This window comes from Carcharhinus amblyrhynchos, unplaced genomic scaffold (assembly GCF_965287045.1).
Source record: "Carcharhinus amblyrhynchos unplaced genomic scaffold, sCarAmb.v2.hapA scaffold_42, whole genome shotgun sequence".
NCBI lineage: Eukaryota > Metazoa > Chordata > Chondrichthyes > Carcharhiniformes > Carcharhinidae > Carcharhinus > Carcharhinus amblyrhynchos.
In genome coordinates this window covers 3,748,549-3,761,342 of record NW_027649783.1, presented here as the reverse complement: position 1 = coordinate 3,761,342, position 12,794 = coordinate 3,748,549, and the positions used below count along the sequence as shown (strand labels likewise).

The window sequence follows — 12,794 nt, the reverse complement described above, 5'->3', positions numbered from 1 at the left end:
GTGCCGGGAATTGAAAGACTAGATTGGTTAACAGGAGATGGCAGCTCTTTCATGTGTCGAGTTGGTGGCTCTGAAAAGAGCCGTTGTTGTTCTTGGTGCTGAAGCCGGGGTTTTAGGCGCGTTCCCCGCGGATGCGGCGGGCCAGCTGGATGTCTTTGGGCATGATGGTGACTCGCTTGGCGTGGATGGCGCACAGGTTGGTGTCCTCAAAGAGCCCCACCAGGTAAGCCTCGCTGGCCTCCTGCAGGGCCATGACGGCCGAGCTCTGGAAGCGCAGGTCTGTCTTGAAGTCCTGAGCGATCTCTCGCACCAGGCGCTGGAAGGGCAGTTTGCGGATCAGCAGCTCGGTGGATTTCTGGTAGCGGCGGATCTCCCTCAGAGCCACAGTGCCGGGTCTGTAGCGATGAGGCTTCTTCACTCCGCCCGTGGCTGGAGCGCTCTTCCGGGCCGCTTTGGTAGCCAGCTGTTTGCGAGGAGCTTTCCCTCCGGTCGATTTGCGCGCTGTCTGCTTGGTCCTGGCCATTTTCTGAGCGGATTCAGCACAACCTGAGACACACAGACTGTTAATCCAGAGTCTGCGCTGCAGCCGCCTTTTTAAACTCTGTGAGGAACCGCCCCCCCAGCGGGAATTGGCCCAGGAAGTTTCAATCAAACTCTGAGCAGGGAATGAATGTCTGGAACTCAGGTTCTGATCGCCTCACTTGTTTTCTTCACCGCCCCTTCCAGAAATTACTCCATTTTCTGTGCAGGAAATAACCGTTTGTATAAAATAAGACTTCATTCCGTCCTTAATTACCAGAAACATTGAAGGTTTGAAATCCATCTCCCTCCACTTGGTGTTTGAGACCCTTTCCCCGCTCTCTGGGCTGTTCATTCCCAGAATCTCCCGCTGTTCCACTCGATCCCTGTCCCTTCCCTCTCCAGCCCATTTAGATTTCCCCTCCGCCTGTGGCTTGTGCCGCTTTCAGGGGAAAGGATGAGAAATCTGTGTCTTCTCTGTGTCCCCCTGAAGCCGGTGTGAAAGGGATTGAGTCTGTTGTTTGTTACAGAGAGTGAATTCATATTTGTCCCGTTTGACATTCCTGAATAGAGCCGTTTGCCGCGGACAAATGTTCACAAATGAAACCTCTTTGTAAAATAATCTTACAGCAGAATATTAATAGAGATGTTATTCTTGTTGAGAAGTTAAGAATTTGTCTCCATTCCCTTTCCCGCGCTGAAATTGGCGCCATTTCCCCCCATTCAAAATTCCTGCCGGTTGACAGTCGAAGCCAATGATTGGCTCAATGTTCACATTCGATGCTGTGCGATTGGTTCCGATGCGGAGAGGATGGCCAATCAGAAGCAGGCTGGGGGTTGGAGCGGCTCAAACTGCGGGAATTGCGGGTTTTGTGAATGACTGAGCGGAAACTCAGCAGTTTCCCAAAGCCTGTCAGCTTCAGTGCAGGAAACAACCGTCTGGGGGGCAAATAGCATCACAACTGGCACTGGTTCCAGTGAACGATTCACCGGCTGCTGCTCCTAAACTCCCGCTATTCCAGAGAAAGCTTTTAGAAACTCTATCCAAACACTGAGTGATTAGACAGGGAGTGAGGTGGCCTTTCACTCAGGGCACATGTCAACTGGGGGCTGCTGAGACAATCCACTGAAACATTTCAACAACAATCCTGCTCCAAATGAAATGTTCAATTGGGTGATTTCCCGGCACCGGAACCGAAACAAAGCAAAGCTGCATCTCAAACACTGAGCAGCCTGTCCCAGCTCCCCCCCGTCCCCAGGTCACTGCTCTCTCTGTGAGGCGGTGAGTGGCTCTGAAAAGAGCCTTTGTTGTGTGTTGGCTGGAAAAGGGTCGAGTTGTTCAGCCGCCGAATCCATAGAGAGTGCGGCCCTGGCGTTTCAGAGCGTACACCACATCCATGGCAGTGACCGTCTTGCGCTTGGCGTGTTCAGTGTAGGTGACCGCATCCCTGATCACATTCTCCAGGAAAACCTTCAGCACCCCGCGAGTCTCCTCATAGATCAAGCCCGAGATCCGCTTGACCCCGCCACGGCGAGCCAGGCGGCGGATTGCTGGTTTGGTGATGCCCTGGATATTATCACGGAGCACTTTGCGGTGCCGCTTGGCTCCGCCTTTCCCCAGTCCTTTGCCTCCTTTCCCTCTGCCAGACATGATGGATTCTTCACTCCGATCACTGCCCAATCTGAGAGAGAGGAACTCTTTCAGGCTCCTTTTATACAGGCCGCCCCGACCTGACTGAGAAAGGCGGAGTGAGAGCAGAGAGGGGGGAGGAGACAGAGTGAAGATTCAACCCAGAGCGGGAGGGAGGAGAGAGCCGGCCTGACACACACACACACACACACACACACAGAACGGCCCCTGATCTTTCAGCTCCACCTCCAGTTTCTGCAACCGCCAATTTCAACCCGTTTATTAAGAATGGAAACGAAAGCCAGCTCCCCACACAAACCCTTCCAGAGCCGCCCTTCACACTCAAGAGTTTCCACAAACCCGGGGCTTTGAAATCTGGAATCGAAACAGAAAATGCTGCAAATAATCCGGCAGCTTTTGTGAAGAGAGAGAGAGACAGAGTTAAGGTTTCGGGTGGTGACTTTGTCCTTTTGTGTTTTTAAACCTGCTCCTGTTATAATTGCCAGTCAGTAATATTCCCACCGAAACACAGTCTATTCTATAGCAAGAATCTCCCTCAGTAACATCCTCACCCACATCCGCTTCCAGCTGTTTCCAAACACTTTATTGAAGGTGTTTGGGGAAATCTCCCTGTGTTAAAGTGAAGGGAGTCAGGATGGCCGAGCGGTCTAAGGCGCTGCGTTCAGGTCGCAGTTTCCTCTGGAGGCGTGGGTTCGAATCCCACTCCTGACACTGACTTTTGGGCTGAGAAGTGCCGTCTCCCAGCGCCAGGAACCTGGGTTCGATTCCCGGCTGAGGTCACTGTCTGGGTGGAGTTTCCACATTCTCCCTGGGCTCCCTTCCGGGTGCTCCGGTTTCCCCCCGGTGTGTGTGAGGTTGATTGGCCCATGCTAAATTGTCCCGGAGTGTCGGGGGGGAAGTAGGGTCAATAAATAGGGGAATGGGGGATCCGGATTGTGGGTCGGTGCAGACTCGATGGGCCGATTGGCCTCCCTGCAGGGATTGGATTAAAAATGAGTGGGGAATGCGGTGTTTCGCCGCCAGTGCTCCTGTCTCACACTGAATCTACCAGACAGCTTTATTCTGAGAGAAAGTGGCGGTTGAACAAATGTGAAACTCTCAATGAAATTCAGCATCTGCAGTTGTTTTGCTTTAGTCTGAATTTGAAATGATCTCTATTGAGAATGAGCCGGGCCCCGCGGGACAGGAATCATTTTCTTGCGGGATCAGCTCTTTCCTGAGAGATGTGGGTGGCTCTGAGAAGAGCCTTTGCGGGGTTTCAGAGGTTTCCAATTTGCTCTCGGGTTGTTTCACTTCTTTCCTGAGGCTTTCTTCGCTTTTGCTGCTTTCCCTTTGGGATTGGCCTTCGCTTTAGTCACTTTTTTGGCCGACTTTCCGCCCGTGACCTTCTTCACAGGAGAGTTTTTCTTCAAGGCTGCTTTCTTCAGCGCCTTTTTTGGAGTTGCCGCCTTCTTGCTGCTTGTTTTCTTCACTGGAGTTTTCTTCACTGGAGTTTTCTTCACTGGAGTTTTCTTCACTGGAGTTTTCTTCACTGGAGTTTTCTTGGCTGCGGGTTTCTTGGCGGCGGCTTTCTTTCTTGTCACCTTCTTGGCCGCTGTTTTCTTCACTAAAGATTTCTTGCCTGTGGCTTTCTTCACCTTCTTTCCCATTTTGCCCGGCCTTTCCCTCTTAGCCAGTTTGAAGGAGCCGGAGGCGCCCTGTCCCTTTGTCTGCACCAGAGAGCCTTTCTCCACCTTCCTCTTGATAGTTAACCTGATCTGGGAGCCGCGCTTCCCCACATCCACTCCGCTGCCGGCCAAAGCTTTCTTGATGGCGGCCAGGGACATCCCCTTGCGATCGCTGCAAGCCGCCACCACCTTGAGGATCTGCTCGCCTAACTTGGGAGCGGCAGATCGGGGAGCCGCCTTCTTCTTCCTGGGAGACTTCACCTGAGCGGGAGCGGCTGGAGGAGCCGTTTGGGCGGCTGCAGTTTCAGTCATATCCGAGAGTGGCTGGAAAATCTGGGCCAGGAGAGTCAGAACTGGATCCGGAATGAATCCAGTGGTGGCGGCACAGAGCAACTTAAAGGCAGAGAGCGGACGGAGCAGAGACAAGCTGCTGTCAGCTCCCGGCTCCTCCAGCCTCTCTGTGTTTCTCTCTCCTCACAAACTCTCCCATTCCAATCAAATTCCGCCTCTCCACACATCCAGCTCACACCCTTCATGTCTCTGACACTCCAATGTTTGCTGTTGAAAAGGTTTCACTCGAACTGAGGACTCCGTTTTCCACTGAAACCCGTTTCCCTGCTGCACTGATCCCGCTCTCACACGCGATAGCTGACATGTTCTCTACTTTTCCACTCAAATCTTCCATTTAGCGAAACAATTGCCTTGAAATCTCACTCTGGGGCTCAGCAGGGGGATTAGGGGGAATCTTTGATTGAAAAACTGTTTTATTTTCCACAAGAGAGACTCGGAGATCTCATAATCAGAACAGACACACAAACACAGTTGGATTAGTCTGACCCGGCCGCTCCTTTCATACACTCTCTCTTCCAAAATATTCACTTCGACACATTCACAGGACAAAACTTTCACCCAATGGAAGGTCCCAGGACGGAATTTCTCCTCCTTCCGGCCTTTGCTCCGGATTCCAGGGGGTTAGTTAGAGTTTTTCACCTCAGTAACTGTTAAACACTCTGAGGGCCGCTCCCCGCAGATTGTCTTTCAATTCATTCATGGAATGTGGGTGTCTCTGTCTGGGTCAGCATTTATTACCCATCCCTAATTACCCTTGGGAAGGTGGGGGTGAGCTGCCTTCTGGAACCGCTGCAGTCCATGTGGTGAAGAACCACATCTGTTAACCAGATTCCGCGGCAAGAACCAATTCTATTTTTATTTTCAGTTATTATAGTGATTACAGACATCACTGTGTTTGTTTAGGGTGAAAATACAAATTATCTGCTCTGGGAGTCTCTAGATTTCCTGTTTTATTTGTTTCTCCGGCACTGACAGGTAACAGTAAATCACAACCTCACCAACCAGTGACAGCCAGTTAAATAACCATCCCACACTCGCTGATAATGGAGTTTCTGACAGTGACAGTTTCTGACCATCCTCCGATTGGACCTGGAGGGAACCAGATTCACTGTCAGAGCTGGACTTTCTTACAGAGTGGGTGACAGAGCCAGGTGAGCGATGGTGATGGAGTGGTGACTGTGAGAGCATTTGACCAAGGGTCAGTTCCTGACCATCAGAGTGGTGATTTATTTAATTAGTTATCGCAGGTCCCAACAGTCGGTGGACATTCCTGAAATAAAATTCACTAAAGATTCTCATCATCAGTGTGTTTCTAATGGAAAATCCAGCTTCAATTTGCTTTCAGTTGTTTAAATGAAAGAACAGGCCCCAAAACTAAACAATGATTTCCCAGTCAGAAACAATAGTAAAACAGGTGATTTAAACTGTCCAGAAAAACGAGATAAAACAGGTTCAGTTTCCAAACTGTGCTGTGGACACACCTCGGGCTTGATGAAATCAACAAATAAGGTAGTTTCGTAATTATAATTGATAAAAATAAGGTATTTTTTAACAGCCGGTGCGATGGTGGTATAGTGGTGAGCATAGCTGCCTTCCAAGCAGTTGACCCGGGTTCGATTCCCGGCTATCGCATTAACGTTTTATTTCGATTCTTATCCGCGGCCTCTTGTGTTTTAACCCAAGTGGAGAAAAACAGTATTTGCCAGGAATGAAATAAAATAGAGATTTCTCTTTTTTCATTGGTCGGGCGTAATTCGTTTCTAATGAAAAAAATATTGAAACAGGAAAACAAGTCTCTGACCTGATTAATGAGTTCTCCCTCAGAGACAAAAATACAAAGTAAAAGTCGAGGAACACATTTCAGCTCACACACTGTGCTCTGCACTGTCCCGGTGCCTGATGAAGTTAATATCAACATCCTAAGGTGGCCACATTACAGTAGTAAATGCGTAGCTGCGATGGCTGAGTGGTTAAGGCGTTGGACTTGAAATCCATAAGGGGTTTCCCCGCACTGGTTCGAGCCCTGCTCGCAGCGGTTGTGGTTATGAAGTGTTTACTTCCGCTGCTTTACGCAGCAACAGGCCTGAAAAATCGGCAACGTAGATAATTCTGTTATTATAACTAATTATAATGACTGTTTGAGCAATAGTGGTGAGCAGAACTTTTGCCTTCCAAGCAGTTGAATGAGGTTCGATTCCTGGCCATCCTATTGAGAAAATGTATCCACGTTTCAATCAAGTTCGTAAAACAGGGCGAATTTGCCACTAACAAATTCGAGTTTTTTTTTATTCGGACGTAATTCGTTTCTGATGAAAAACTATTGAAATGGGAAAACAAGTCTCTGACCTGATAAATGAGTTATCAGAGACAATCAGAGATAAAGATACAAAATAAATGTGGAGGAACAAATTTCAGCTCACACACTGCGCTCTGCACAATCCCGGTGCCCGATGAAGTTAATATGAATGTTACTGAGATGGTTATATTACTCAGGTAAATGTACAACTGAGACGTATAAGATGTTGAATGGGATGGATAGGATAGAGGTGGGGAGGCTCTTCCCGCTCAAAAGGACAGTAGGACTCGAGGGCACAGCCTCAGGATAAAGAGGAGGGGGGGGGGGTGCGGTTTAGAACGGAGTTGAGGAGGAACTTCTTCACTCAAAGGGTGGTGAATCTCTGGAATTCTCTGCCCGTTGAAGTGGTGGAGGCTGCCTCGCTAAATATTTTTAAGACGCGGGTTGATGGGTTTTTGATAAGAGAGGGGATTAAGGGTTATGGGGAGAGGGCGGGAATGTGGAACTGAGCCACGACAGATCAGCCATGATCTTATTGAATGGCAGGGCAGGCTCGAGGGGCGAGATGGCCTACTCCTGCTCCTATTTCTTATGTTCTTATGTTCAATGGCAAGTGGTTAAGGCGTTAGACTTGAAATCCAATTTCCATCATATCTGTGCAGGTTTGAATCCTGATGATGAAGTGTTTGTTACGGTTGCTTTCGGCAGCCACAGAGCCAAAGATAAGTGCTAATTTTTTGGTATGAAGTATTTGGATCACCATATTCCTTTCTCAGCTGCATGGCCCCGAGCCGGGTGCAGGAAGGTCAGCTTGGAAATGACACCTGGGTGTCCTCGGGCTGGCACAGACAAGACAGGCCGAATGGGTTCCTTCTGCGCTGTTCCCTTCTCTGGTCCTTTCTGTGGTTCCATGAGGAAAATCAGAGGGTGCGCAGAATGGAAACAAACAGGCATCAGGTGCACCAGGACAAAACAAGGTCTGAGGTCAGAGTAAGATTCTTATAGAATGACAGACGCAACATAACAAATACATTTCATCAGAATACAATAAATGAGAATTTCAAAATGCTGCTTAGATGATGTGGCATCATGTTCATTCAAACACATTGCTGCAAGCTGGTCATTATTGGGCGTTAGGAACTCCTGGTTATCACAGATTGTAAGAAGTGACATGCGATAGCTAATTAAATGCGACTCCGAAAATAAAATTCACCTAAGATTCTCATCATCACCGTGTTTCTAATGGAAAATCCAGCTTCAATTTGCTTTCAGTTGTTTAAATGAAAGAACAGGCCTCAAAACTAAACAATGATTTCCCAGTCAGAAACAATAATAAAACAGGTGGTTTAAACTGTCCAGAAAAAAACCAGACAAAACAGGTTCAGTTTACAAACTGTGCTGTGGATATATCTGGTGTGTGATGAAATCAGCAACTAATCTGCTTCCATAATTATAACTGATTGAAATAGCTGCTGTTTGGGAGGTGTGAGTGATGGTGGCATAGTGGTGAGCATAGCTGCCTTCCAAGCAGTTGACCCGGGTTCGATTCCCGGCCGTCGCATTGGTAATTTATTTAGATTCTTATCCGCGGCCTCTTGTGTTTTAAACCAAGTGGACAAGAACAGAGGGAACGCAACATTTGACAATTAAGAAATAAAATAGAGGTGTTATTATTTATTGTTCGGACGTAATTCGTTTCCAATGAAGGAATATTGAAATAGGAAAACAAGTCTCTGACCTGATAAATGAATTCTCCGCCAGAGACAAAGATACAAAGTAAAAGTGGAAGAACACATTTCAGCTCACACACTGTGCTCTGCACAATCCCGGTGCCTGATGAAGTTAATATCAACATTACTCAGATTATAAATGTGCAGCTGCGATGGCCGAGTGGTTAAGGCGTTGGACTTGAAATCCAATGGGGTTTCCCCGCGCAGGTTCGAGCCCTGCTCGCAGCGGTTATGATCAGGAAGTGTTTACTTCCGATATTTCAGGCATCCAAAAAAACCTCCTCTTTCAGTATGAAGTATTTTGATCACGATCAATCTTTCAGCTGCATGACTCCAGGCCGGGTGCAGGAAGGTGAGCTTGGAAACACATGTGTGTCCGTGGGCTAGCATGGACAAGTTAGGCCGAATGGGTTCTGAATCAGAAAGGTTTACAACATGGAAACAGGCCCTTCGGCCCAACTTGCCCATGCCACCCTGTTTTTTTAAACACTAAGCTAATTTTATAGGACCCTTGTCAGGCCTCATTTGGAGTACTGTGCGCAGTTCTGGTCGCCTCACTATAGGAAAGACGTAGAAGCTATTGAAAGGGTACAGAGGAGATTTACAAGGATGTTGCCTGGACTGGGAGGCATGCCTTATGAAGTTAGGTTGAGGGAGCTGGGACTCTTTTCCCTGGAGAGACGTAGGTTGAGAGGTGACCTGATAGAGGTTTATAAAATGTTGAGAGGAATGGATAGGGTGGATTCTCAGAGGCTATTTCCCCGGGTTGAAATGGTCGCTACGAGACGACACAGATTTAAGGTGCGGGGAGGAAAGTACAGAAGTGATGTTAGGGGTAAGTTTTTCACTCAGAGGGTGGTGAGTGAATGGAATCAGCTGCCGTCAGTGGTGGTGGAGGCGAACTCGCTGGGGTCTTTTAAAAGACTTCTGGATGAGTATATGGGGTTTTATGGGATTGGGGGTTATAGATAGGTGTTGATGTGATCGGCGCAACTCGTGGGCCGAAGGGCCTGTTTGTGCTGTAGTGTTCTATGACCTAAGTTCTAATCCCAATTGTCCACATTTGGCCCATATCCCTCTAAACCCATCTTACCCATGTAACTGTCGAAATGCATTTTAAAAGACAAAATTGTACCCGCCTCTACTACCACATCTGGCAGCTTGTTCCAGACACTCACCACTCTGTGAAAAACAATGCCCTTCTGAACACTTTTCTATCTCTCCCCTCTCACCTTAAATCTGTGACCTCTACCTTTAGACTCCCCTACCTTTGGGAAAATATATTGACTATCTAGCTGATCTGCACCCCTCATTATTTTATAGATCTCTATAAGACCAAATCTCAGCCCCCTACCTCCAGAGAAAAAAAAAGTCTATCCAGCCTCTCCCTATAACTCAAACCATCAAGTCCTGGTAGCATCCTGGTAAATCTTTTCTGCTCGCTTTCTAGTTTAATAATAGCCTTTCTGTAATAGAGTGAACAGAATTGTACACAGTATTCCAAGTGTGGCCTTACCAATGTTTTTCATGACTTCAACAAGACGTCCCAACTCCTGTATTCAATGTTCTGACCGATGAAACCAAGCATGCCGAATGCCTTCTTCACCACTCTGTCCACCTGTGACTCCACTTTCAAGGAGCTATGAACCTGTACCCCTAGATCTCTTTGTTCTGTAACTCTCCCCAGTGCCCTACCATTAACTGAGTAAGTCCTGCCCTGGTTCAATCTACCAAAATGTATCACCTCACATTTATCTAAATAAAAGTCCATCTGCCATTCGTCAGCCCACTGGCCCAATTGATCAAGATCCCGTTGCAATTGGCGATAACTTTCTTCACTGTCCACTATGCCACCAATCTTGGTGTCATCTGCAAACTTACTAACCATGTCTCCTATATTCTCATCCAAATCATTAATACAAATGACAAATAACAGCAGACCAGCACTGATCCCTGAGGCACACCACTGGTCACAGGATTCCAGTTTGAAAAACAATCCTCTACAACCATCCCCTGGCTTCTGTCAAGAAGCAAATTTTGTATCCATTAAGCTGCCTCACCCTGGATCCCATGAGATTTAATGTTTATGCAACAACCTACCTTGTGGTATCTTGTCAGAGTATTGCATGGTGCCTTTTGTTTCCAAAATGTATCAGTTAAGGGGATTAGCAGGATGAATATGTGGGGTTACTGAGACAGGTTCTGGGTGGGATGGTATCTCAGAGAGTTGGTTCAGACTCAATGGACCAAGTGGCCTCCATCTGCACTGGAGGGATTCTATTGCAGTTAAGGCTGAGATAGGCAAATTTTGGATTCTTAGGGAATTGAGGGAGTGATGAGTAAACTGGAGTTCAATCCAAGATCTGAAACTCTATAAGAAGCGAGTATGCCCACATCTCAATACTGCACCCATACTTTGGAACCCATACGTTCAAAGAGATATTCAGCTCATAGAGAAAGTGCAAAGACATGAAACCTGGAAAATGAAAGGCATGAGGGGAATAGCTTATGAGGATTAAGGATTCTTGAATTGCAATCTGTAGAGAAGGCTGATTTATGGTTTAGTTCAATATTATCAAATTGATACATGGCCTTATCGCCTAAGCTTCAAAAGCTTTATTCACAGCGATTGTATTATGGGTGGGTGTCAGTACAAAGTACAGAAATCTGGTTCATGTGATGATATTCACAATTTGTTCTCCCCACATAGAATTCTTGATATTTCAAATGTTTTACCTGATTTTGATGCTGAAAATGTAGTGACCTTTAGAAAACTTGTCAGAAATATCGTGTGATTTCTCTCTTTGTATTGTCTGATGCTGTTGCTGTTCTGTGTTTTGTTGCTCTGTTGTTTTAATGCTGTGCCTCTGTGCTTTGCACTGTAAAAAGATACATAAATCATAATTGTATTAATCATACAATCCCTACAGTGCAGAAATAGGCCATTTGGCCCACCAAGCCCTATTCCCATAACCTCACATATTTACCCTGCAAATCCCCTGACACTAAGAGTCAATTTAGCATGGCCAATAAATCTAATCTCCACAGACAAGGGGAGAACGTGCAAACTCCACACAGATAGTGACCTGAGGCTGCAGTTGAACCCGGGTCCCTGACACTGAAGGAGCAGTGCTAACCACTGTGTCACCCTTGAATGGGGGAACATTATCGATGACCCACGTGGTCAATGTCTGCTCTTATTTACTGTGTTCTTGTGACTGGAGGAGACGGATCCATGGATACTGAGGGAAATATGGGTGGAAATTACAGGGGCTTTGGGCAAAACTTCCCTATCCGAGCTCATGATGCCAGAGAACCGGAGAACTGCAAATGGTAAACACTCTTCTTCAGAAAAGGCTGTGAGGAGAAGCCAATAAAAGTCCAATAAATTTAACTTCAGCAATGTGGAATATTCTCCAAACAATAACTGCAGATAAAATTAACTCTCGCTTGTGCTAATGTGCATTAATTAAGGAAACCACTCATGTAATTCATAAAGGTGAATTATGTTTAATGAATTTGCTCGAGATTTAGGTAACAGAAAAGGTTGATGAGGGTAATGTGGTTAATGTGAACACGGACTGTCAAAAAGCATTTTATAAAGGGACACACAGCAAACTTGTGGGAACATTTGGAGCTGAGAGAATAAAAGGGACAGCAGAACATGGATAGGAAGCTGACTGAGTGACAGGAAACACAGCAGTGGGAAATGTTTTTATTTGGAATGGAGCTCGGTTAAAGTGGGATTCCAGGAGGGTTGGTGTTCGGAATCCTGCTCTTCCTGATCCATATTAGAGACATCGGCAATGCTGTACAGAGCACACACTCAAACTGTGGGAATTACACAATACATGGCAGCATTGTGAACTGTGAGGGGGGAGTGCTGAAACTCACAGTTTCTGAGACAGCTTGTGGATTGGTCAAACAAGACCAATTTAAAGTAGAGAAGTGTGAAATGATTTATTTCAGTGGGAAGAAAAGGGAGAGACAATATGAAAGAAATGATACAATTGTAAAGGCATGCAGGAACAAGGGACCTGTGGTTAAATGTGACACTAATAATTGCTGTTTAGGTGACAGGTTGAGAGTGTGGTTACTAAGGTATTTGGGATTGTGAGCTTTATACGTAGGGACAGAGCTTACAAGAGCAAACAAGTTATGGGAAACCTGTATAAAACCCTGGTTTGGCCTCAGTTGGAGTATTGCACTCTGATCTGGACAGCAGTGTTCAGAAGGTGTGAGAAGGCATTAGAGAGGGTGCAATAAATCTCTGGGCACGGGTCCAGGGATGGGGAAGTTCAGTTTAATCGGTAGATTGGAGAATTTGGGTCTTTGGTGAAGAGAAGGTTGAGAGGAGATTTGATCGAGGTGTTCAGGATTGTGGAGGGAATTGGAAGGAGCTGATAGGGAGAAGCTGTCATGTCCCAATCTTCCTCTGTCAGGAAGTGTTCCCCAAACTGAATGAACAGGGCATCGTTCCCGGTTACACTTCTCCAGCAATGCTAAATATTCCCAGTATTTGTTTCAATGTGAAACATTTAAGATAATTATACAAACACAATATATTGTTTATAGTAAAG

The 12,794-nt window shown here is 46.5% G+C and overlaps 2 protein-coding genes and 5 non-coding genes across 7 annotated transcripts; 5 read left to right on the top strand and 2 right to left on the bottom strand.

The window, feature by feature from the left end:
* Window positions 1–112: 112 nt before the first annotated feature.
* Window positions 113–2,170, bottom strand: LOC145335843 (histone H3-like). Its single transcript, XM_080181569.1, has 2 exons — window positions 1,885–2,170; window positions 113–546 (listed from the first exon to the last, which is right to left on the bottom strand). Exons 1-2 carry the CDS (start codon window positions 2,168–2,170, stop codon window positions 113–115), a joined length of 720 nt encoding a protein of 239 aa, XP_080037695.1.
* Window positions 2,171–2,798: 628 nt separating this feature from the next.
* Window positions 2,799–2,881, top strand: trnal-cag (transfer RNA leucine (anticodon CAG)). Its single transcript has one exon. It is a non-coding gene; the product is annotated as a tRNA-Leu (tRNA).
* A 578-nt stretch (window positions 2,882–3,459) lies between these two features.
* Window positions 3,460–4,157, bottom strand: LOC145335879 (histone H1-like). Its single transcript, XM_080181610.1, has one exon. It carries the CDS (start codon window positions 4,147–4,149, stop codon window positions 3,460–3,462), a length of 690 nt encoding a protein of 229 aa, XP_080037736.1. The 5' UTR covers window positions 4,150–4,157.
* A 1,591-nt stretch (window positions 4,158–5,748) lies between these two features.
* trnag-ucc (transfer RNA glycine (anticodon UCC)) lies at window positions 5,749–5,820 on the top strand. The gene has a single exon. It is a non-coding gene; the product is annotated as a tRNA-Gly (tRNA).
* Window positions 5,821–6,140: 320 nt separating this feature from the next.
* trnas-uga (transfer RNA serine (anticodon UGA)) lies at window positions 6,141–6,223 on the top strand. Its single transcript has one exon. It is a non-coding gene; the product is annotated as a tRNA-Ser (tRNA).
* Window positions 6,224–7,973: 1,750 nt separating this feature from the next.
* On the top strand, window positions 7,974–8,045 carry trnag-ucc (transfer RNA glycine (anticodon UCC)). Its single transcript has one exon. It is a non-coding gene; the product is annotated as a tRNA-Gly (tRNA).
* A 315-nt stretch (window positions 8,046–8,360) lies between these two features.
* On the top strand, window positions 8,361–8,442 carry trnas-uga (transfer RNA serine (anticodon UGA)). Its single transcript has one exon. It is a non-coding gene; the product is annotated as a tRNA-Ser (tRNA).
* Window positions 8,443–12,794: the final 4,352 nt, after the last annotated feature.